We start from the raw sequence: 25,361 nt of genomic DNA, 5'->3' as shown, positions 1-25,361 counted from the left end.
CTGGGAGGGATTGGGGGCAGGAGGAGAAGGGGACGACAGAGGATGAGGGCATCACCGACTCGATGGACATGAGTTTGAGTAAACTCTGGGAGTTGGTGATGGACAGGGAGGCCTGGCGTGCTGCGATTCATGGGGTTGCAAAGAGTTGGACATGACTTAGCGACTGAACTGAACTGAACTGGTGCATGTAAGAAAATGACTTCAGAAAATTTTCATTCTTCCTCTTTCTCTAAGTTCAAACCAAAATCAGACATTTCCTCAAGATATTATAGAACTGACTAGTACCCTATTTCACTTCTTAATCATTTTATTGTCAAAACTACCTGCTTTAGTGTATCTTTGACACAAAATCACTTTCCCTTCTTGGAGATTTTGGTTTTCTAATTTTTTTTCTTTTGGCCTTTACATAGAAACCTAGGCTTAATATAAATTCTTTTCCTACAAAACTCATTAACTCTCTGTTATATAAACATGTTGGTATTCACTTAGGCAGAGAAGGCAATGGCACCCCACTCCAGTACTCTTGCCTGGAAAATCCCATGAATGGAGGAGCCTGGTGGGCTGCAGTCCATGGGGTCGCGAAGAGTCGGACACAACTGAGTGACTTCACTTTCACTTTTCACTTTCAGGTATTGGAGAAGGAAATGGCAACCCACTCCAGTGTTCTTACCTTGAGAATCCCAGGGATGGGGAGCCTGGTGGGTTGCCGTCTATGGGGTTGTACAGAGTCAGACACGACTGAAGCGACTTAGCAGCAGCAGCAGTATTCTCTTAGGATACTGGTCATTTTGAAAGTTATCCCAGGCTCAACCTCTCTGGGCCTCAGTTGGCTACCGACAATAATGGAGGTCCTGGTAGTCCCTACCTCTCTGGGCTGTTTTAAGGATCAACTGAATTAATAGTTATGAAGCTAAGATCTTCAACAATAAAGTTTGTAGGCACTTGGTACCTTTCAACATCATCTCCTTTGTTGTTTTTGGAATATGTCACTTTTGGAAATGTGGTGCAGTCTACTACTTCTCCTTGATTGACTCATATGATTACTCCTTACAGCATCAGGGTAAAGTTACTAATGGGGTTCTTTCTAATCCACTATTTTATATTTTGAAATCTGTCCCTTTCCCAATATCAGAGGACATAAGACTCAGCTCTGAGCATCCCTCTCTAATTTAGTTCAAATTATGTTGTCTCTCAAAGATATTATTTAACCTCAAATAATGTTTAAGGTTAAAGGTTAATGTTTAAGGTTAATAAATGTTTTCAAACTCAGTCTAATAAAACTTGACCATTAACATTCAAACTTGAAAATTCACACATAAATTCAACATCACAAACAGACATTTATAAGGAATTTCATACTATAGAAATTGAATAGTTTCATTGAACAGGTCAGGGTTTTGGGGTAAAAACAGATGAGAAGATTGAAGAGATTGAATTGAAGGGTCTGTTTACAGAGGAGAAGGCAGGGTTAGAAAAAAACAAGGGAGAATGAAGCACCTGATGACTTGCCAGAGCAGGAGGCTACTGCCACCCCTAGACCCAAAGGAACAAGAAGTTGCTGGAAACCACAAAGTCCCAGTGACAGGAGAGACTGATTTGATAGGAGCTAACCAACTGCAGGAGAGTTATCTGACAGATAGTACGACTTCTAGCAAAGGATGGAGGACACAGGGAACCTACCTAGTGACCTAGCAGAGCGTGTGTGTGCTTAGCTGTGTCCGACTCTCTGTGACCCCATGTACTGGGCCCACCAGGCTTCTCCATCCATGGAATTTTGCAGGCAGGAATACTGGAATGGGTTGTCATTTCTCCCTCCAGGGGATCTTCCCGACCCAGGGATCCAGCCTGCGTCTCTTGAGTCTCCTGCACAGAAAGGCAGATTTGTTGCCACTATGCGACCTGGAAAAAGACAGGCATAGGGAAGTAACTTCTCAGCTCTCTATCCTCTCACCTTCCTATTTCTTGCTGTTGGCTCCCACTGGCCAAACCCAGCACGAAGTCAGAGGACATAAAAGCCAGCATCCTGGGCAGAAAGGAGAGTGATCTGTAGAGTCAAGAACTATCCATCATAGTGACCTTCACAGTAGCTTACTGAAATTTAAGACACAACATTGAATTTTAGATATAGTTAGTTACATATGTTTATCAGTGCAAATGAAAAGGTTGCTCTTTTAAAAGATACTTTATTGACTCAGTATTATTAGCTTTAGTGGAAAGAGGTGTAAATGGTGAGCACTTTCGTTCCGGTCTTGGCTACAGTGTGGCTGAGGATATTACCAAAATTAAAAAGGATCAGAGCAAAAAAGAAAAGAAGGAAGTGGAGGGGAAAATAGCACATCTTTTGGAGACTTAGGCACTTCAAGAATTCTGGGAGGAAAGAGAAGTTCCCAGGCCAATCCGTGGTTAGGAGTCAGGGCTTTCATTGCCATGGGCCTGGGTTTGACCCCTGATAGGGAAATTATTAGTATCTTGTAAGCCTCACAACATGGTCAGGAAAAAAAAGAATTTCGGGTGCTCAGAGGTGGGTCCTGAGCACATGCCATAGCTCCTCCTCATAATTTGTTTTGTGGTCTGTACACAAGGATTTCCAGTGGTCATGTATGGATGTGAGAGTTGGACTTTAAAGAAAGCTGAGCGCTGAAGAATTGATACTTTTGAACTGTGGTGTTGGAGAAGACTCTTGAGAGTCCCTTGGACTGCAAGGAGATCCAACCAGTCCATCCTAAAGGAGATCAGTCCTGGGTGTTCATTGGAAGGACTGATGCTGAAGCTGAAACTCCAATTCTTTGGCCACCCGATGTGAAGAACTGACTCATCGGAAAAATCCTGGTGCTGGGAAAGATTGAAGGCGGGAGGAGAAGGGGACGACAGGATGAGATGGCTGGATGGCATCACCGACTCAATGGACATGAGTTTGGGTGGACTCCGGGAGTTGGTGATGGACAGGGAGGCCTGGCGTGCTGCAGTCCGTGGGTTTCCAGAGTCGGACACGACTGAGTGACTGAACTGAGTACAAAGGATACTACAGAGAATCTATACAGCCACCTTGCCCAAGTGGTCTGCCCATTTGACTTGAGTTTCCTCTCTCTTCGTGTCTGAGAAGGAATCCAAACATCAGTATATAGTATGTTCCTTATGTGCCATCAATATTCCATATACACACGTTTATTGGGTTGCCTTTGGCTGTGGAAAAAACATCAAGGACATAAGTGCAAGGTATGCAAAGGCAGTAAAGAAGCTTAGTCAAGGAAGGCTCTGGGCAAGCTTCCTCCTCAACCAAAGCCTCTAGGCATTACTAGGATCCCTTCTGCCTCAGGGGAGAAAGACAGGCTTTGGTCACAAATGTAACTAAAATATACAAATGTTTCAGTGCCGAAGAGTCAAAGTCCACAACCAGTATCACTCCAGTCCCTCAGCGGCCAGAGGCACATCCGTACAGTATGTTATGACTGAAGAGCCCAAGCTTCAAGTGTTCCTTCCCCTCAGGGAATTCTTTAGATTTTTCCAAAGACCTGTTTTCAGTCAGATCTCTCCATTAACCTGTGGGCAACAGGTTCTTCACCTGTGTGGGGTGGGGTTGGGGGGGGTGCGGAACGGGAATCATGAACTTTGCGATTTCTTAAATTCTTTCCAACCTTAAAATCATCTTGAGAACGTGCCATTTAAATGCACTTTTTCTTTCATGTCTGTAATACTTGCGATTGGTTTGAAAACGCCATGCCACACCGCCATCTAGTGGATAAAGGAAGTAGTACCAGTGACCATTAATACAAACAAAAGGAGATTTCATTAGGAGAAAGTAATTGTATAGAACGTTCCACGTAGTATTTTTTTTTTTAATACATTGTGGGCCCCTTCGAGATTCCTCCCCCCACCCCAGTGAAAAAGCCACATGTACCAAAGTTCCACATACAATTTCAGGGAACGTAATGGCCCTCTCCAGACTTCTCCAATCGTGCAAGGGCCACAGTTTAATAAGAGCCTGTATGGGAAAATTTGAAACGATACTGTAATCATCAGGAATCAGAAGATGCTATAACAGATCTATGCCTCCTTTAAAAAAATAATAATAATAACCGTAATTCAAACCTCCTTATTATTGGGAGGAATACTTCATTGTATTAGGGCTGGTAGGAGTCAGGGTCCCATTTTCCGTGGCAGAAGAGGCCAGAACCTCCCGCTTTGTATTTTTTGACAGGAAGGGTACCCACTTGGCCAGTCATTTGATCCCACCAACTTTGATTCTTGAGAGGGTGTGGCAAAGACACAGGGGAGACTGGAAAAATCACTGAAGAAAGAAGTGGGATCTATATTGTCAGTGTCCAGTAGCAGCAAAGCCAGGAGTAAAATCCTGGACTGACCTTTCTTTGGCTGGAACTCCATCTACCCACTCCCCTGGCCATTTCCATATCTGGTTATTCAATCTCATCAGTTCTCTAAACTCTTTGTTTTGACGTGGGTGTGTACGAAGTTGCTTCAGTTGTGTCTGACTCTTTGCAACTCTGTGCACTGTAGCCAGCCAGGCTCCTCTGTCCATAGGATTATGCAAGCAGTAATACTGGAGTGGGTTGCCATGTCCTCCTCCAAGGGATCTTCCCCACTCAGGGATCAAACCCACATCTCTTGTCTCCTGCACTGGCAGGCATGTTCTGTACCACTAGTGCCACCTGGGAAGTCCCTTTGACATCCTGTAAATCCTTTTACAGTATAAGCAGAATGTGTTACTTACAATTAAGTTACATAGAAGTTTTTGATTGATACACATACCAAATTCTTAGAAGTGACCCAAAAGGTAACTTTCATTCAAGGCAACATATTTTATCATTTCCTTACCAGCACTTCTACTCGGTACTTTTCAGTGTGTACGTTTTCCCACATCTCTTGCAAGTTATTCCTAGGTATTGCATATTTTTAATGTTATTGGTAAGGCATTTCTTTTAATTTACAACTGTTTGTTGTTAATAGCAATACATTTTTAATACTGACTTGTATCCTGCAACCTCATTAAACTCACTAATTAATTCTAGTAGCTTTTGGTAGTGCATAGCTAATAATTTTGCTTTCCCCACAATTCTTACTCTGGTAACATTACTTTGATATTCCTTTAGAGAGTCATTTCTCTTCTATTCTTGGCCCATGTGTTTGGGGTGAATATCTGACACAGATTTGGCCAATTAGCATAGTAATTGGTGGAAGGAGAAGCAAATGACCAACTGATCCAATGAGAATGATCCTGGAGCTTATGAGGAAGCTAGTGAGAAAATATTGTTTTCTTCTAGCTGGTTTAAAGTAGGACATTACTCATTTCTAACTTAAGTCTATTGTGGTAAGAGAACATTCCATGATTTGAACCATTTTTAAATTTATTGAGATTTTTAAAGATAAAACTATCTTATGATCCAGCAATCCCACTTCTGATATATTAAAAAAATTGAAATCAGGATCTCAAAGAGATATGTGCAGTCTATGAATAACTGTATTGTTATTCACAATAGCCAAGATACAGAAACAACCTATCCACAGATGAATGGATAAAGAAAATGTCCATCCTAGAATGAAATATTATTCAGCCTTGAAAAAAGGGGGAAACTCTGCCAAACACATCATGAATGAACCTGGAGAACATTATGCTAAATAAAATAAACTAGCAACAGGAAGACAAATACTGCATCATTCCACTTTATATCTACAGTAGACAAAATCATAGAGAATACAATGATTGCTAGGGACTAGGTGGGGAATGGGAATTGCAGATAAGTTTCACAAATATGCTATACAACACTGTGCCTGTAGTTAACATTACTGTATTGTGCATTTAAGAATTTGTTGAGGGTAGACCCCAAGTTAAATGCTCTTTCATTTATAAAAAATCAATTAAGAAATAAATGTATTGAGATTTGTGTCATGACCCATAAAGTGGTCTATCATGATAAATATCCTGTGTGCACTTGAAGAGTATATATTCTGCTGCTGTTGGGTGATAAGTTCTGTAAATACTAACTGGATCAAGTTGGTTGATATGGCTCTCTAAGTCCAGAATATATTTGCTGATTTTGTCTACTGTATCAGTTACTGAGAGGTATTGAAATCTGACAATACTATGAACTTACCCTTTCAGTTTTATCACCTTTCACTTAAGTATTTTGAAACTTTCAATTAGGTGATTAAATATTTAGCATTATTATGTCAATTGATTCTATTATTACTGTCTTTATCCCTTGTTTATAGTCTTTGTTCTGAATATTACTGCCCTTCTAATTTTTGTGTGTTTTTTTTAACTAATAGTAACATGGTATAACTTCTTTCATTTTTTAAAACTTTTAACCTATTTGTGTCTTCATTTTTAAAGTACAGTCCTTATAGGCATCATGTAATTGAGTCTTTTTTTAATCCAGTCTGACAAGCTTCCCCTTTTAACTGGGATTGTGGGACAATATGATTATTGATGTTTTTAGTTCTATCATCTCATTATTTGTTTTCTATTTGCTCTTTTTGTGTGTTCTTTCTTTTTTCCTCTTCTCTGCCTTCTTTTGTATTTTTACAAGTCTGGCTAGTGGGAAGAGATACTATTCCTGGCCAAGCACCATCTCCTTTAGTCCTTTGAGAGAGTTCCTCGCGTCAGGTAATCTCTGTGTGTATGCGCTGAGGAGCACTCTGATGAGGACTGCAGGGAGCCTACTGGCCGGCTTCCAGGCCTCACCTGCTGTATAGTTCTACCCTCTCTGCTATTCTTCTCTAGGAACTCTAGCTGCTTGGGTTTCCCCACTCTAACCTCTTGTCTCAACTCAGAAACTCTCAACTTCTGCTTCAGTTGCCCTCCCTGGGCCACAACTTGGAAACCCTCTGAGGCAGTTAAACTTGGGCAATTGTAGGACTCACCTTGTTTCCTATGTCTCAGGATTACTGATCTTCACCTGAAGTTCAGTGTCTTGAAAACTGCAACTTCATGTATTTTGTCTTTTTTTTTTTTTTTAATGTTTCAGGAAAGAAAGTAAAGGTCCATGTTACTCCCAATCTTAGAGGTGAAACTCCTCACTATCCAATTTCTAAAAATTACCCTAAAATACCAATAATCAAGACTTCAGTATTGGTGACAGGACAGATACATAAACCAATGGGACATAACAGAGAGTTCTGAAATAGAGCCAAAGAAATAGGCAAAGTGATTTTTGTTAAAGGTGCAAAGACAATAAAGATTAAAGTCTTTAACAATAGTGTTGGAACCACCGGACATTCATATGCATTAAAAATGAACCTCAAACTAAATATCACAACTTGCACAAAAATTAACCCAAAATGGGTCATGAATCTAAATATAAAGCTACAGAACTTTTAGAAGGAAACGAGAGAAAATCTTCATGACTAAGGATTAGGTAAAGGAATTCTGAGAAATGACACCTAAATCATGACATAAAAGAAGAAAAACTGGTAAGAAGAACTGGTAATAGTTCATCACAATTTAAAAATACAAAAAAAAAAAAAAAAGAAACCACCCACTACTGTTAAGAGAATTAAAAGACAAGCTACAAATAAAGGAAAAAAATTAATCACATATCTGACAAAGAACTTGTATTTTAAAAACATAATGAAAGCCTCAGACTCAACAGTAAGAAAACAAACCGATTTACTTTTTAAATAGTCAACACACTTGGACACTCACTTCACCAAAGAGGATGTATGGATGATGGCTAGAGGCTGGATGTTTCTGTGCTCCCAAAATTCTTCTTTTGAAACTCTAATGTCCAATGTGATGATACTACAAATATTTCAGTGGCTTTTGGCAGGTGGTTAAGTGATGAGGGCTGAGCCCTCATGAACAGGATTAGTGCTTTAATAAAAGAGGCCCCAGAGAGCTTACTCATCCCCTTCTAACATGTGAGGACACAGCAAGTAGTCAGCAGCCTGCAACCAGAAAGAGGGCTTGTACACTTGGCACCTTGATCTTGGCCTTCCAGCCTCCAGAACTGTGAGAAATAAATTTTGCTTGTTTACAAGCCACACAGTTTGTAATATTTTATTTTACCAACTTGAACAGACTAAGAGAGCACATGAAAAGATGGCAAACATTAATAGTCATTAGAGAGCTACAATGTAAAATGATGATCAGATACTTTACAGATAGCATGGTAGAAATAAATGTATTAGCAACAATAAGTGCTATTAAGTATGCAGAGCAACCAGGAGCTCTTATAGGAATGCAAAATGGTACAGCCACACTGGAAAATACTTTGGCAGCTTCTTATAAAACAAAATATAAACTTACCATCAGTTCAGTTCAGTTCAATCGGACTCTTTTCGACTCCATGAACTGCAGCACGCCAAGCCTCCCTGTCCATCACCATCTCCCAGAGTTCACTCAAACTCACATCCATCGAGTCAGTGATGCCATCCAGCCATCTCATCCTCTGTCGTCCCCTTTTCCTCCTGTACCCAATCCCTCCCAGCATCAGAGTCTTCTCCAATGAGTCAACTCTTTGCATGAGGTGGCCAAAGTACTGGAGTTTCAGCTTTAGCATCATTCCTTCCAAAGAACACCCAGGGCTGATCTCCTTTAGGATGGACTGGTTGGATCTCCTTGCAGTCCAGGGGACTCTCAAGAGTCTTCTCCAACACCACACTTCAAAAGCATCAATTCTTCGGCGCTCAGCTTTCTTCACAGTCCAACTCTCACATCCATACATGACCACAGGAAAAACCATAGCCTTGACTAGACAGACCTTTGTTGGCAAAGTAATGTCTCTGCTTTTGAATACGCTATCTAGGTTAGTCATAACTTTTCTTTCAAGGAGTAAGCGTCTTTTAATTTCATGGCTGCAGTCACCATCTGCAGTGATTCTGGAGCCCAAAAAAATAAAGTCTGACACTGTTTCCCCATCTATTTGCCATGAAGTGATGGGACCGGATGCCATGATCTTCGTTTTCTGAATGTTGAGCTTTAAGCCAACTTTTTCACTCTCCTCTTTCACTTTCATCAAGAGGCTTTTCGTTCCTCTTCACTTTCTGCCATAGGGGTGGTGTCATCTGCATATCTGAGGTTATTGATATTTCTCCCGCCAATCTTCATTCCAGCTTGTGCTTCTTCCAGCCCAGCATTTCTGATGATATGATTCAGCAATTCCAGTCCTGAGTATTTACTCAAGAAATGGAAACAGATTCCACACAAAATACTGTACACAAATGTTTAGCTGTTCTACTTATAAAAATGGAAATTAAAAATGGAAAACAACCTACCTACCCTTTGACAAATAAATGGTTAAAAATAAAATGTGGCACATTCTATGCAATGGAATACCACTCACAATAAAAAGAAATAAACTTTGATATACACAACTTGGATCATTCTTAAAGGCATGGAGTAAAAAAAAAAAAAAAAACCAGACTCAAAAGGTTACATGTTGTATAATTTTTAATATATTTCTAAAGGAAAAAAACAAGAATGTTAGTGAATAGACCAATGGCTGGCAGGGGTTAAAGGTGGGAGGCATATGTAACTACAAAAGGATAGCACGAGGGAGTTCTGGAGGTGATGGACCTGTATCCTCACTGTGGTATAGATTACATATATTTGTACATGCATGAAAACTCATAGAGCTACGTATCTAAGAAACATTTGACTTTACTGTTTGTTAATTTTAAAAGTTAAACTGTTGTTATTCAGAATCTTTGCAACCCCATGGACTGCAGCATGCCAGGTTCCCTGTCCTTCACTATCTCCTGGAGATTGCTCAAACTCCTGTCCCTTGAGTTGGTGATGCCATCCAATTATCTCATCCTTTGTCATCTCTCCTGTCCTCAATCTTTCATCAGGATCTTTTCTCGTGAGTTGTCTCTGCATCAGGTGGCCAAAGTATTGGAGCTTCAGCTTCAGCATCAGTCCTTCCAATGAATAGTCAGGGTTGATTTCCGTTAGAATTGACTGGTTTGATCTCCTTGCTGTCTAAGAGACTCTCAAAAGCATCAGTTCAAAAGCATCCGTTCTCCAGTGCTCAGCTTTCTTTATGGTCCAACTCTCACATCCATACAGGACTACTGGAAAAACTATAGCTCTGACTCTATGGACCTTTGTTAGCAAAGTGATATTTCTGCTTTTCTGATACACTGTCTGGGTTTGTCATCACTTTTTTCCCAAGGAGCAAGTGTCTTTTAATTTCATGGCTGCAGTCACCATCCACAGTGATTTTGAAGCCCAAGAAAATAAAGTCTTTCACTGTTTCCATTTTTCCCCCATCTATTTGCCATGAAGTGATGGGACTGGATGCTATGATCTTAGTTTTTTGAATGTTAAGTTTTAAGCCAGCTTTTTCACTCTCCTCTTTCACCTTCATCTTTATTTAGTTCCTCTTCGCTTTCTGCCATAAGGGTGGTATCATCTGCATATTTAGTTATTGATACAGTTTCTTTTAAAAAAAAAACTTTATAGTAAAGCTAACACTAAATGATGATATAACTATTTGGCCAAACAGATATTCTGAGAAAGGCATCCCAGGGAGAGTGAAGAAGGAAAACTCGTCTCTGATGCTGGAAGGTACTTGATATTGAAGGAACAGTGAAGAGGTCAGTGCGGCTAAAGTGGAATCAGTAGAGGAGGAGAGCAGAGGAGAGATGATCAGACAAGTAATAGGGGACCAGATCATGGAAGGGGACCAGATCATTATGCCACTATAAGGACTCTGGCTTGAGTGAATCAGGGAGCCACTGCAGAGTTTTGAGCAAACAGAATAACACAAATTGATTCAATGTTTTTAAAGACTGACTCTGTTGAAAATAGACTGGTAGCATGAGGAAGGGGTAGAAAAGGGAAGACATCTTAGGAATGAAGGTGGCTCAGTCCAGGGTAGTTGTGACACATGTGGTGAGAAACAGCTGGAGTCTAGATGTATTTTGAAACTAAACCCAAGAAAATTTTCTGATGGATTGGATTGAGAGAAATGAAGGAATCACATATAACTACAAGTTTTCTGGTTTGAACAACTAAAAGAATGACAGTGGCATTAATCAAAAACAGGACACCTTTAAGTGGAACAGACTGTGGTGAAAGAATTGCTGCTAAATTTTGAATATACCAAATCTGAGATTTATTAAACAGCCAAGTAGAAATTCATATTTGGCTAGAAAGACCACGATGCATCCAGTAGCCTTGGCCAGCCTGCCTGCACTGTGTGGGCCTCTGGGTAGACAGCAATCATGGAGACTTCAGCAGCACAGTGAGGATCTGAGTATGAGAAGCACACTCAGACCAAGACGTGTGGTCACCTGTGAAGTATGTGTCCAGTTTTTCACTCTGGTGTTGATTCAGGTGTAAAGTTCATTTGACTTATTTCTCAACATTTTCTCTGTCTCAGGATGTAAGATTTTAAACGGTGAAGAATGAGTCTCTGAGAACAAATTCTTCAATGAACATGTCTTTCCTTGAAGTACTCAACTGAGATTATCCTTTCCTTATTGTTCATCTTTGCTATAATTGGTAGAGTGAGGCTGGATACAGTGGCACAGCACATAATGCACTGTCTTGAGAACAGAAGGTGGACAGCTACATATCCTATTAATAATCAGAAGATTTTATGTTAAAACCTGTCTTGGGATTTTTCTCATGCCCCTATCATAATAAGGTAATTTTTTCTAGGGAAAGGTACTGATATGAGGCCATCACCTTCTACTGCAATTTAGTATTCTTCGAAGTGTATGAAATTCATTAATATCTCAAGGGACAATTGTTGATCATTGATAATGTCAGAAATAACAAAATCTAAATGATTTAACAGAATCTCATTTAATAAGTATATTTAAAGTTCATCTCTCTCAAAAAAACAGCATTTTAATTACATTCAAATTGTGTTCATCTTAAATATCAACAAACTCATTATTTACATACAGGGATAGATATTAGAAAACAGGTGGAAATTGAAACAAGTTCTATTTTTTAGACATTCTTACTTCCAGATTAGAATACTGTGAACTGCTAAATATATACCTAAATAAATGTATACATTATCAGAAAACCACAACTTTCTCTAATAGGAAAAGAACTGTAATATACATATAGTGGAACATAATTCATACAGGCTCAATTTACAGGTATGTTTCAAAGTATAAAACAAACAAAATCCCAGTAACTACAAGTACAGGCAAAAGTTACAGCCGGCATTTTAAACTAATGCACCAACATATAATGCTTTCCCAGAGAAAGTAGAGAAGAGGGCCTGAGATTTTATGCTGATGAATGACTTTTCACTTCTTTATTCTTAAATAAAGAAGCGGAGCACTTACTCTTTTTGTGTTTAAATTAGATATATGTTGGGTTTTTGTTACATATCAATGACCCTAATGCATCATGAGAAGTGCTATCAACCCTGTTTCACTTCAAACTCAGTAACCAAGACATTTCTTTCATTTCTCCTTGAACTTCCATTTCCCTTCAGAAAGCCTCTAAGGAAATTTTATAGACAACTGTGGTAAAGAGATCAAACCAAATAATTCTGAGATGGCAAAGAAATGCAAGAGTTGGCACTAACATGGGTTTACAAAGAGTTACTCGTTTATTAAACCACAAACGCAAAAAAAAAAAAAAAAAAAAGGAGTGAGAAATCTTACCTGGAAACATAAGTAGGATAAAAAGTACTAGAAAACGTGTGTTGTTTGGTAGCTTCAGTTTGGAAAACATACAGAAACCAAGTTACCATTAACTGTTACAAGCATTTTTTTTCCAACTTGTATAACTTGCTTAAATTTTTAACTTGTCTAAATAAAGCTTCTCTAGCCAAAATGAAGAGTTCATAATCACTGTTTTCGTATCAGAGATAAGTGAAGATTGTCATGTAGGAGAAAGGATGGTTTGGACACATCAGGTTAATAGAGGCAGCACCTCGAGTAAGCACTTAATCTGATCTGATGCAAGTCGGGAAGGGATTCTGCCTTTCTTCGGTTTTTACAGTGTCACATAGTTGCAGAAAAAGAAGATTCTTTCTTCTTCTTCTTTTTTTTTCCCTTAATGTACTTCAGGTTAAAAATGGCAGAATGAATAGTCCTTAATTAGCACACACTTTTTTAAAGGGACATTTTTAGATTTTGGTCATTTGCTTTTCTTTGCTTGTTTTTAACAATAAATCTTTAGAATTGACTCTTCTATAATGGTGCTCAGGTGGACAGATAAAATGAGACCTTTCTTAAAAGTAAACAATTTATCTTGCATTAAAATAAATCACCAATTAGAGATCTAAGTCAGTGTTTCAAACAAATGTTAACTTCAAATTAAATATGTTAACGGCTGCTGTGTTAAAGAAACAACTATTTCATTCAATTATAAACATATTAACAAACATATAATCATTCCCTATGATCACAATAAAAATTAAATTATCCTATTCTCTTTTATATGAAGATGGCAGTCCTCAAGCAACACTTTCAACCAGAAAAGCTCATTCATAACACAACCCCATCTCAGTTTTTGAACGTCAGTGCATTCAATGGTTATAAGGAGGCATGATGTTCTTCTGAAGCTAAGAGTTCTGGAAGGGTTAAAAACAAAAAAAGAAGAAGAAAAGAAAATATAAATAATCTGAAAGATTTCCTTAATGATAACAAATAATGCCTGTACTCAAAGTTAAGTATGGTATAACCTGAATATTAATCAGTTGCGGTTTTTTCTCCCAATGGAAGGCGTTCCCATAACTGGAGCAACTGTTCACCAACCTGAGGTTCTAGTTCCTGGAGAAACCAAAAGTCACAATAAACATAAAAACAACTAGATTGAAACCCATACTGATAAAAATGTAAGACAATCAAACTTCATATTTCTACTAAATCATGTGTTATGCCTTCACTGCTCTAATGCTTTTCATGAAGATTTAGCAAAAGTGCTCAGCTTTTGTACTTCCAAAGGTTTATGTTAATACTTAGCATATTAGATTTTTGTGTTTTTTCCCTCAAGAAATCATCTTAGATACTATATAATATACTTAAGGAATGAAATTTATTTCAAAATTATCAAATAAAAATTAAAATATTCTTATGTAATTGAAAAGAATGTCTTTTATTGTCCTCTTGTGACATCATGTGCACTTAAAAAGGACCTTAACAGTTTTCATGTGGTTATTTCAATAGTCACACTTGTTCAGATGAAGTATTAGATGTAGCCTTAGCAAGACTAGATAACTCTCTAAATAGATTCTCTGAATCTATTTTTTCCTACAAAAAACTTGGTAATAACTTATTTTAGGCTTAAGAATTGAACTACCTCATATAAAGAAGCTAGCACAGTCATCAATATATATGTTAATTCCCATCACCTTAACTAGTTTAAAATGCCTATCAGCAGTATCATGAAGACAAAGCATAAAAGAAATAAAACAAGCCACAAAAATATAAAATTGCTATTTATATCATTAGTTATATCCATAAAGAACTTAGATACTGTTCTTATCCTTAGACTTTATTGAAATTACTTCAGAATTATACTAGGTTTTGATCATATCAAGTTAGGTCGACAAGAGGAACCTCTAAGGACTGACATGAAAGATTATATATACAAGGACAGAGCAAGAAAAGGTTTACAAAATGTTAAAAAAAAAAAAAAAAAAAAAGAGCTCTGTCAGGCACATTTGCAAGTAGGTTTTTAACTAACTCTTCTACAAATTTGAACCATTATCTTCCCATGTATACATGGAATATACAATTTGTATTCTTGCATTTGTTCCTCAAACAAATCACTGAATAATAGCCAAACAAAATAAACAGTGGAAGAAAAATATTAAATGCCATTGTATACCTGCCCATCTCTGCTTATCTGGACTTTCTTGTTGTCATTCCAAGGATTGAGTAAATGGTGTGCAAACTGAAAGGGAAGACTTTCTTTCCGTATCCACTCCACCTTAAACACTCCTCCTAGTCCAGCTGAGCCCCAGTCCTGACTCTTCTCTCTTCCTATCTCAGAAGACATTCTAGAAAATCCCTGTGAGTAAAATGAGGGAAAAATGAGAAAGCCCTGAGGTTTTGTACTTTTAAGGTAACAATGTAATATAAAAATAATAGATATCTAACAAAATTCCAGAAAGCTACTCATTAAGCATTTCTTATAAAAAGATAAATTAGGAAATTTTAGAGGAAAGACCGATTTCAGCTTTCTAATGTAATTTTAAATACAAACACATATTTCCTAAATAATGTATCATAGTTCTAAACCCACATTTATTCCATTACCATATGAATACTATGCAACTTCTAGGTTTTTAGTTCAAAAAATGGTAACTATATCAAATAATAAATCCATTATTTTATAAATTCAGATATATATCAAGTCAAGCAACACAGTTAAGAAACTGAGTTAAGAAACACAGTTTCTTGATGGTCAGACTAATCTCTTTGGCACTATTTAAATAAACATTTTATCAAAAAGTCACACTTCTCATTACTTTTAATCCACCAGAAATCTTAAGTTGTCCTCAGGAGGAAAAAATGTTTATCTAGAGAGACTCTGGGAAAACAAGGCAAAAACAAAGGGATCCCTATATATCATTCCTTTGAAGAGGTGCAATATATTCCTCATCCTCAGTCAAGCATAGTGCATTCTTACATTCCAATGCAATAAAAACCCAGCTTCTTTTTAACTTCTATGATTTAACTGATCTAATCTACAGCCAGAATAATGCCCTTTTACTGTTTCAGGATGGCTCACCTGGAAATGCCCGGATCCTTGAACAGAAAATACCAAGTAAACCACGCTGCTTTCCCAAAAGGCTCGATTTAGCTTCCGCTCATTACTAGGAGTTGTAGACCAGATACCCTTCTGTTGAGAAATTTCAAGGTTTCTCAGATTGCTACTCTTCATTATGAAGTATCGAATAGGCATGTTTGGTTTTGGTGAAGGAGATTTTGAGCCCTAAAAAAGAATGGATATTAAACACTCTCTGACATAAATCACAGCAGGATCCTCTATGATCCACCTCCCAGAATACTGGAAATAAAAGCAAAAATAAACAAATGGGACCTAATTAAAATTAAAAGCTTTTGCACAACAAAGGAAACTATAAGCAAGGTGAAAGACAGCCTTCAGAATGGGAGAAAATAATAGTAAATGAAGCAACTGACAAACAACTAATCTCAAAAATATACAAGCAACTCCTGCAGCTTAATTCCAGAAAAATAAACGACCCAATCAAAAAATGGGCCAAAGAACTAAATAGACATTTCTCCAAAGAAGACATAAGGATGGCTAACAAACACATGAAAAGATGCTCAACATCACTCATTATCAGAGAAATGCAAATCAAAACCACAATGAGGTACCATTTCACACCAGTCAGAATGGCTGCAATCCAAAAGTCTACAAGCAATAAATGCTGGAGAGGATGTGGAGAAAAGGGAACCCTCTTACACTATTGGTGGGAATGCAAACTAGTACAGCCACTATGGAGAACAGTGTGGAGGTTCCTTAAAAAATTGAAAATAGACCTGCCATATGACCCAGCAATCCCACTGCTGGGCATGCACACTGAAGAAACAAGAATTGAAAGAGACACATGTACCCCAATGTTCATCGCAGCACTGTTTATAACAGCCAGGACGTGGAAGCAACCTAGATGTCCATCAGCAGATGAATGGATAAGAAAGCGGCGGTCCATATACACAATGGAGTATTACTCAGCCATTAAAAAGAATATGTTTGAATCAGTACTAATGAGGTAGATGAAACTGGAGCCGATTATACAGAGTGAAGTAAGCCAGAAAGAAAAACAACAATACAGTATACTAACACATATATATGGAATTTAGAAAGATGGTAACGATAACCCTGTATGCGAGACAGCAAAGAGACACAGATGTATAGAACAGTATTTTGGACTCGGTGGGAGAGGGAGAGGGTGGGATGATTTGGGAGAATGGCATCGAAACATGTATAATACCATATAAGAAACGAATCGCCAGTCTAGATTCAATGCAGGATACAGGATGCTTGGGGCTGGTGCACTGTGATGACCCAGAGGGATGGTATGGGAAGACAGGTGGGAGGGGGGTTCAGGATTGGGAACATGTGTACACCCGTGGCAGATTCATGGTGATGTATGGCAAAACCAATACAATATTGTAAAGTAATTAGCCTCCAATTAAAATAAATAAATTTAAATTAAAAAAAAGAATGGATAAATTCTAGAAGTGAAACTTGACCTTTCAAAATCAATAGGCTCAATTAAATAACATCTTATAGATATATAAACCATAATATTTTACCAAATATGCAACAAATATAGGTAGCTCTATCATGGCTGAAAACTTACACAAGGCTCAATCAAAGTGAGGTCAAAGAACCAAAACCAAGTACTGATTTTCAGAGCATTCAGAATAGTCAACTCTGATTTATACTCCAAATGTACTTTCAGAAAATATCTTAATAAACTTGCAAAGACTGAAAACAAAACAAAAACTGCTCCAGCTTACTGCCTGGATACAATTTGCAGGTGACAATGCAGGAAGGGAAACAAACAGAATCCAATGGCCTCACTGAACTTGCAGTTGAGAGGCCACATTAACTAGGTTTTGCATGGCAGTGTACCAGACAGAAGGGAGCTAACAGGAAGAGAACAGGGGGCTACAGCAGGAGTCCTCACAAGGTTCTGGCTAAGTAAAGGCCTGAACATAGGAAGGAACGATGAACTGAGGCAAGGAAAAATTCAAAGAAAGAGAGTTCTTAGAGCTCACACATGGTTGGGAATATTTCATCTTTTTCTCAGGCAGAATGGAAAGAACGTGTAATACCTAGCACATAAGCCAATGGAAATCATACCTTAGTACTGGAAATAAATTAGGACCAGAATAAAAACTGCCCTGTGCCCAGACCCAGCATTAACACAGCTTAAAAGTAAGTCCTGGAAGGATTACACTGATTGTAACTAACTTAACTGTGTATCAGAACAATGTCTAACACTATTTAAATGAATAAAACAAAAATCTCACACCCAAACAAAATTTTAAGGAATGCAAACAAACAGGACTATGACCACAAACAGGAAAAAAATTAATCAACAGGAACAAATTGAGATATGACAGATGAAATTAGGAGATAAGAATTTAAAGAAGCTATTCTCAATACATGGCACTATGTTTAAGAAGGTAGACGAAACATAAATATGATGAGAGGGGAAATAGAAGGTATTTTTTTAGAGACTCAAAGGAAGGTCTGGGGATGAAAATAAAGTATTTGAAGCAAAAATACACTAGAAAGAATGCATATCAGATTAGACACTACAAACAAAAAATCATTGAACTTAAAGAGGCAGCAATGGAACCAATCTCAAATGAAGCAGAGACAAAAAGAACTGAAAAAAATGAAGAGAGTATCAGTGACCTGTGGAACAACATCCAATAGTGTTACATTTGGATATCTAGAATTCTAGAAAAGAAGTGGGGAAGAGGTGAGATATAAAAAAATACATGGTGTTAAATTTCCCAAAATCAATGGCAACTATACATACACAGATTAAGGAATAAATATAAAGAGGATCAGACCAAGTTATATAAAAATCAAATTGTCAAAAAACCAGTGATAAAAAGAAAATCTTAAAAGCAGCTAGGCAGAAAAAGACAAATTATATATGGAAAAAGAAAGATAAGAATGATAGTAGATGTCCCATCAGAAACTATGTAAACTACTAATGTGAAAGTGAAAGTCACTTAATCCTGTCCAACTCTTTGCAACCCCATGCTGGAGCAGGTAACCTTTCCCTTCTCCAGGGGATCTTCCCAACCCAGGGACTGAACCCAGGTCTCCCGCATTGCAGGCAGATTCTTTACCAGCTGAGCCACAAGGGAAGCCCAAGAATACTGGAGTGGGTAGCTGATCCCTTCTCCAGTGGATCTTCCTGATCCAGAAATCAAAGCAGGTCTCCTGCATTGCAGGCAGATTCTTTACCAACTGAGCTATCAGGGAAGCCTATATGATAGTATTATAGTAATGAAAGAAAATCATCTGTCAACCTAGAATTATACACACAGTAAAAATATCTTTCAAAAACAAAAGTGAAAAAATTTTTATACAAAAGCTAAAATAATTCATTTCCCACAGATCTGTACCTAAAGAAATGTTAAAAGAGGTTTTCAGACAGAAGTATATGATCCAAGATAGAAATTCATGTCAACACAAAAGAATAAAAAGCACAGGAAATGGTAGACATTGAGTAAATATAAAAGACATTTTCTTGACTTTTGATAAAAGGTAATTGACTGTGTAAAATAAAAACTAATATATTCTGACATTTGTAACATGTAGAAATAAAATGTAAGAAACCAATATCAACAAAGAACTGAAGGGTAATATAAGCATACTGTTGCAAGGTTCTCAAACTATAACTGAAAGGGCATAATACTAATCCAAGATACATTAGGTGTTAGGGAACATTTAACAGGAGGATTCCTGCATGCTGTTTTCTATTTCTAAAGGATTCTCTGTTCCTTATCAGTTGCTATTCCAAGAATGAGTAAAGCTGCATGCAGTTCTCAGGACTCAGGTCATGGGATGAGACAGGCAGTGACTCTTTTCAGCGTCTGAGACCTTGTATGTATTCGACTATCCATATTGTGGCTATTGATAAAATTTCATCCTGTGTAATAGCTGAGTAATCATCTTACTAAAGATATATAAGCCTGCCTTTCTGCTAATAAAGCACCTTTGCTCCATCAGAGCTTGGGTCCCTGTGTCTGTCTGTCTGTCTTTCTGTCTGTCTTTCTCTCTCCTCGGCTAATTCTCTGGAGAACAGAAACCCATCTTGCTCACTCTCCTTCCTGGGCTTCTAAGACTCTCTCGAGAAGGCACCCTGCGCCTTCACGTCCCCCTCGAGAGGGCGCCCTGTGCCTTTGTGAGAGACCCAAGTCCTGTGTCAAGGACTCTGCGGAAACCAGGGAGTATCAGCCTCTTTCTCTCTTTCACTTTTCTTAATGTTACCTCCGGACCGCCAGGTCCCAGTCCATTAAAAGACCCCAATAATTAGGATAAGGTAAAAATGACTGAAGTAGTGAATTCCATCAAGCACTTAAGGTAGAAATACTATTAAGCCTATACATCTCTTTCAAAAAATTGAAGTTAAAGGACCACTTCCCCACTAACCATAAAATAACCACACAACCCTGATACCAAAATCATACAAAGATAACTAGATGTTATTCTCTAGAATAACATTCCTCATAAACAAAGATCCCTCATTTAATAAAATTTTTGATGGAACAAAATCAAATCCAGCAATATTTTAAAAGGGTAATACATCATGACCAAGTGAGGTATAGCATGCAAAGAGTTCCAACTATAAAATCTCTAGAAGAAAGCACAGCAGAAAATCTCTGGAATCTTTGATTAGGCAAGGGCTTCTTAGGACACAAAAAAATATGAACTGTAATAGAAAATACAGATGAAATAGAAAAAATAAATTAAATAGACTTCCATCAAAATTAAAAGCATTTTTCTTTAAGAGATGATTGAATCCCTTTGGTGTACACCTGAAACTAACACAACATTGTAAACCAACTATAATATAAAGTAAAAAATTAAAAATGAATAACAAGGACACACTAGAACAGGAAAATATAACCATTATTTTGTAACAATTTTGAATGGAGTATGATCCATAAAAATACTGAATCATGTTGTACACCTAAAACTAATATGATATTGTAAATCCAAGTATACCTCAATAAAAAATTAAAAACTAAAAAAAGTTAAAAACACTCTTAAATAAATAAAGTGATGGTTACATGAGGACAAAAAAGACACCATTAATAAAATGTAAATGCAAGCACAGACTACTGAAAAAAGTGTTTACAACACAGATAATTAAAACTTGTATAGAGAACTCTTAACAACTAAATAAAAAAAGACATCCAATAAACAATTTTAAAAAGTTAAACAAAAACTTGAACAGATTTTCACCAAAGATTCAGAAATGGAAAGAAGCATGTGAAATGATGGTCAATATAATACTTAATCATTGGGAAAATGCAAGTTAAAACTACAATGGAGCATCACTATACAACTACATAGCTAAAATTAAGAGTCTAGTAATGTCAAGTACTGTTAAGAATATTGAGCAAATGGAATCCTCATAGATTATTGAAGGGGACAGAGGAAAGTACAGCTATTTTGGAAAACAGTTGAGTAGTTTCTTGTAAAGTTACACTTACCACACAACCCAACAAACATACTCATGAGTATGTACCCAAGATCAGAAAACATCTGTACATAAAGATTTGTACCTGAATATTATTCACAATAGTCAAAAAGTAGAAAAAATCCAAAAGTCCATTAATGGTGAATAGATAACTGTGATATATCTGGAATCAAGATTGCCAGGAGAAATATCAATAACCTCAGATATGTAGATGACACCCCCCTTTTGGTACAAAGTGAAGAACTTAAGAGCCTCTTGATAAAAACAAAAGAGGAGAGTGAAAAGTTGGCTTAAAACTCAACATTCAGAAAACTAAGATCATGGCATCCGGTTTCATGGTAAATTGATGGGGAAACAATAGAAACAGTGACAGACTTTATTTTGGGGAGCTCCAAAATCACTGCAGATGGTGACTGCAGGTACGAAATTAAAAGATGTCTGTTCCTTGGAAAAAAATTTATGACCAACTTAGACAGCATATTAAAAAGCAGAAACATTATTTTGCCAACAAAGGTCCATCTAGTCAAGACTGTGGTTTTTCCAGTAGTCATGTATGGATGTGAGAGTTGGACTATGAAGGAAGCTAAGCATTGAAGAATTGATGCTTTTCAACTGTGAAAGTTGGAGAAGACTCTTGAGAGTCCCTTGGACTGCAAGGAGATCCAACCAGTCCATCCTAAAGGAGATCAGTCCTGGGTGTTCATTGGAAAGACTGATGCTGAAACTGAAACTCCAATACTTTGGCCATCTGATGTGAAGAACTGACTCATTTGAAAAGACCCTGATGCTGGGAAAGATTGAGGGCAGGAGGAGAAGGGGATGCCAGAGGATGAGATGGTTGGATGGCATCAACTCAGGGGACATGAGTTTGGGTAAACTCTAGGAGTTGGTGATGGACAGGGAGGCCTGGTGTGCTGCAGTCCATGGGGTCACAAAGAGTCAGACATGACTGAGCAACTGAACTGAACTGAACAGTTCAATATATCCACACAATGGGATACTTACTATCCAGCAATAACAAGTAATAAACTAATAATAATTATAAAATAATAAAATATAAAATATATAATTCTATTAATCTTCCACTTATCTTCCATTTGCATAATTAATATATTACTAATATGATATATTGTATTATATATTATATATAATATATATTCATATATTATCACTTATATATATTTTATTTTATATTATATATTATATAAAATATATTTCTATATATTTATATTTATATAATATATCATATAATCAATATAATTATAATATATCATATGATAATATATTATATGTTATATAATATTAATATATATTATATTAATATTTTATATCTAAAATGGTGTAAAATATTAATATAATTTAGTAATTAAATTAAATATATAATTTAATATAAATTATATATAATTTTATATAACATGTATGGTTTATATAAAATAAAATTTAATATAAGTTAAATACTTTATATTTATAATATTAATATTGTAGTAACATTAATATAATACCTATATGACTATAATTATATTATATGTTATATTATGATGATATATTATGCAATAATATATATTTTATATTAATATTATGTTTTATATATAACTAATAATATAATAAACAATAATTTACAAATCAATTTCAAAAGTCAAATAAGCCAGTCACAAAAAGTTATATACATTTTATTTACAGGAAGTTCCAAAAAAAGGCAAAACTTTAAGAACAAAGTGCAGTTTAGTGGTTACCAGAATCTGAGGGTAATAGGACTGCTCTACATGAGACTATACTACAGTTCATGATTGCATACACTTGTCAAAGTTCACTGAATTGAAGTTTCTTTTTTTTTAATTTATATAGTTTTTATTTTTTTAATTTTACTTTATTTTACTTTACAATACTGTATTTTAAATTGGTGAATTTTATCATATAAATTATGCCTTAATAAAGGCACTTAAAATTAAAAACAAAAATACTCTTTAAGCCAAAGAATATAAATCTGCAAAAACATTTCTTTTCCTCTTATTTAACAATAGTATTTTAGCAGACATTTTCACCAGAACTACATCACATAGCTAAAAAACACTAACCAAATACTTATTCAAGTATTAAATTAAAATTGTTCTAAATAGTTGAAATCATTCATATCACAAACTTTTTAAAAGATACATAGTTCTCAATTCTTTATCAACACTTCCTTATCTTCCTAACGCCATCTAGTGTTGTATTTTTAATATAACCACTGAATTGAAGAAATCAATTAACAATGAAAGAAATCATTGTTTTGAATTCTTAAAGTATGAATCAAAATTAATTTAAGAAATTCCTTTTGTCATTTGTATTTAACAAAAGAAAGGTTCTAAAGATACAGAAAGGGAATCATGAACTGCTTAGCCACATGCCATCAGGGAATGGTCTACTAGTATGAAAACTTTCCCGGATCATACCGACCAAAAATATCTGGCAAGTAGGAGAAACTAAAAAATTTACTGTTTGCAAACTTTTATTTGTAACTAGAACAGAGGCCAGGATTAGTGATTTAAAAGCAGAATTATTAATGGGCCAAAGAACTAAATGGACATTTCTCCAAAGAAGACATATAGATGGCTAACAAACACATGAAAAGATGCTCAACATCACTCATTATCAGAGAAATGCAAATCAAAACCACAATGAGGTACCACTTCACACCAGTCAGAATGGCTGCGATCCAAAAATCTGCAAGCAATAAATGCTGGAGAGGGTGTGGAGAAAAGGGAACCCTCCTACACTGTTGGTGGGAATGCGAACTAGTACAGCCACTATGGAGAACAGTGTGGAGATTCCTTAAAAAATTGCAAATAGAACTACCTTATGACCCAGCAATCCCACTGCTGGGCATACACACCGAGGAAACCAGAACTGAAAGAGACACATGTACCCCAATGTTCATCGCAGCACTGTTTATAATAGCCAGGACATGGAAACAACCTAGATGTACATCAGCAGATGAATGGATAAGAAAGCTGTGGTACATATACACATGGAGTATTACTCAGCCGTTAAAAAGAATTCATTTGAATCAGTTCTGATGAGATGGATGAAACTGGAGCCTATTATACAGAGTGAAGTCAGCCAGAAAGAAAAACACCAATACAGTATACTAACACATATATATGGAATTTAGGAAGATGGCAATGACGACCCTGTATGCAAGACAGCAAAAAAGACACAGATGTGTATAACGGACTTTTGGACTCAGAGGGAGAGGGAGAGGGTGGGATGATTTGGGAGAATGGCATTCTAACATGTATACTATCATGTAAGAATTGAATTTCCAGTCTATGTCTGACGCAGGATACAGCATGTTTGGGGCTGGTGCATGGGGATGACCCACAGAGATGTTATGGGGAGGGGAGGTGGGAGGGGGGTTCATGTTTGGGAACACATGTAAGAATTAAAGATTTTAAAATTAAAAAAAATAATAAAATAAAAAATAAAAGCAGAATTATTTATAATTTTGTTAAATATGTACCACCAAATGCGCTACAAATCCCTGATACTCTACCTTTCCTGAGGATGGAGGAGAAGGACTAGCACAAGGACTTGGATAATTACTGCTGTCTGTAGATTTCACAGAAGATTGATCTGACCGGTCCTCAGTGCTTCGTTTAGGATGCAAAATTCCTCTATCTTTGTACTTCTGAGGCTGGTGTAGTGTTGGAGCTGGAGATTTCATCAGTACTCTTGAGTGAAAAGGAGGAAGCAAAGATCAGTTACACATAAGATCCAAGCAGACTCCATTTCAAACCAAAGTTCAATGATTCTGTGATTTATGGAATAGTATTTTAAAAGGCAATTTCATTCTTCTATTACATTTAGAAGAAAGGGTTGTACTATTAGGGTATACTTACAAAGATAGCATTTTTTAAAAAATACAAAAATATATTAAAAACAACCTATAAAAATTTTTAATTTAGATACCAAAGTATTATTTCCCTTACAAAACTCCTAACCTCTTTTATGACAGTCTATAAGAAATCCTAAACAATTATAATGTCATATATTGATGCCTAATGTCTTTTAACATTTTAAAATTATTTAAATACATCTATGCTAATGGCCGTTACTAGAAAACCACCTACTCCACCTCTCTTCCATTTGCATATATCTTAAAACCAAACAGATTTCAAAAGCATACTAAAAATTACAGCATGGCAAAATGGAAATAATACTGGACTAGAGTCAGGA

The 25,361-nt window shown here is 36.5% G+C and overlaps 1 protein-coding gene across 1 annotated transcript in view; it reads right to left on the bottom strand.

Annotated features, from left to right (window-relative positions):
• Positions 1–11,751: 11,751 nt before the first annotated feature.
• Positions 11,752–25,361, bottom strand: part of YTHDC2 (YTH N6-methyladenosine RNA binding protein C2) — a 71,990-nt gene continuing 58,380 nt past the window's right edge. Inside the window, exons 26-30 of the mRNA XM_015096775.3 lie at positions 24,679–24,856; positions 15,671–15,874; positions 14,765–14,947; positions 13,617–13,704; positions 11,752–13,505 (exon numbers count right to left, since the gene is read on the bottom strand). Coding sequence (XP_014952261.2) covers positions 13,624–13,704; positions 14,765–14,947; positions 15,671–15,874; positions 24,679–24,856 — 646 coding nt within the window. The 3' untranslated portion in view covers positions 11,752–13,505; positions 13,617–13,623. The remainder of the gene's footprint in view (positions 13,506–13,616; positions 13,705–14,764; positions 14,948–15,670; positions 15,875–24,678; positions 24,857–25,361) is intronic.

The sequence above is a fragment of the Ovis aries genome, chromosome 7 (assembly GCF_016772045.2).
Source record: "Ovis aries strain OAR_USU_Benz2616 breed Rambouillet chromosome 7, ARS-UI_Ramb_v3.0, whole genome shotgun sequence".
NCBI classification, from domain to species: Eukaryota; Metazoa; Chordata; class Mammalia; order Artiodactyla; family Bovidae; genus Ovis; species Ovis aries.
The sequence above is the reverse complement of the archived record's forward strand: the minus strand, read 5'-3'. Positions and strand labels throughout refer to the sequence as shown.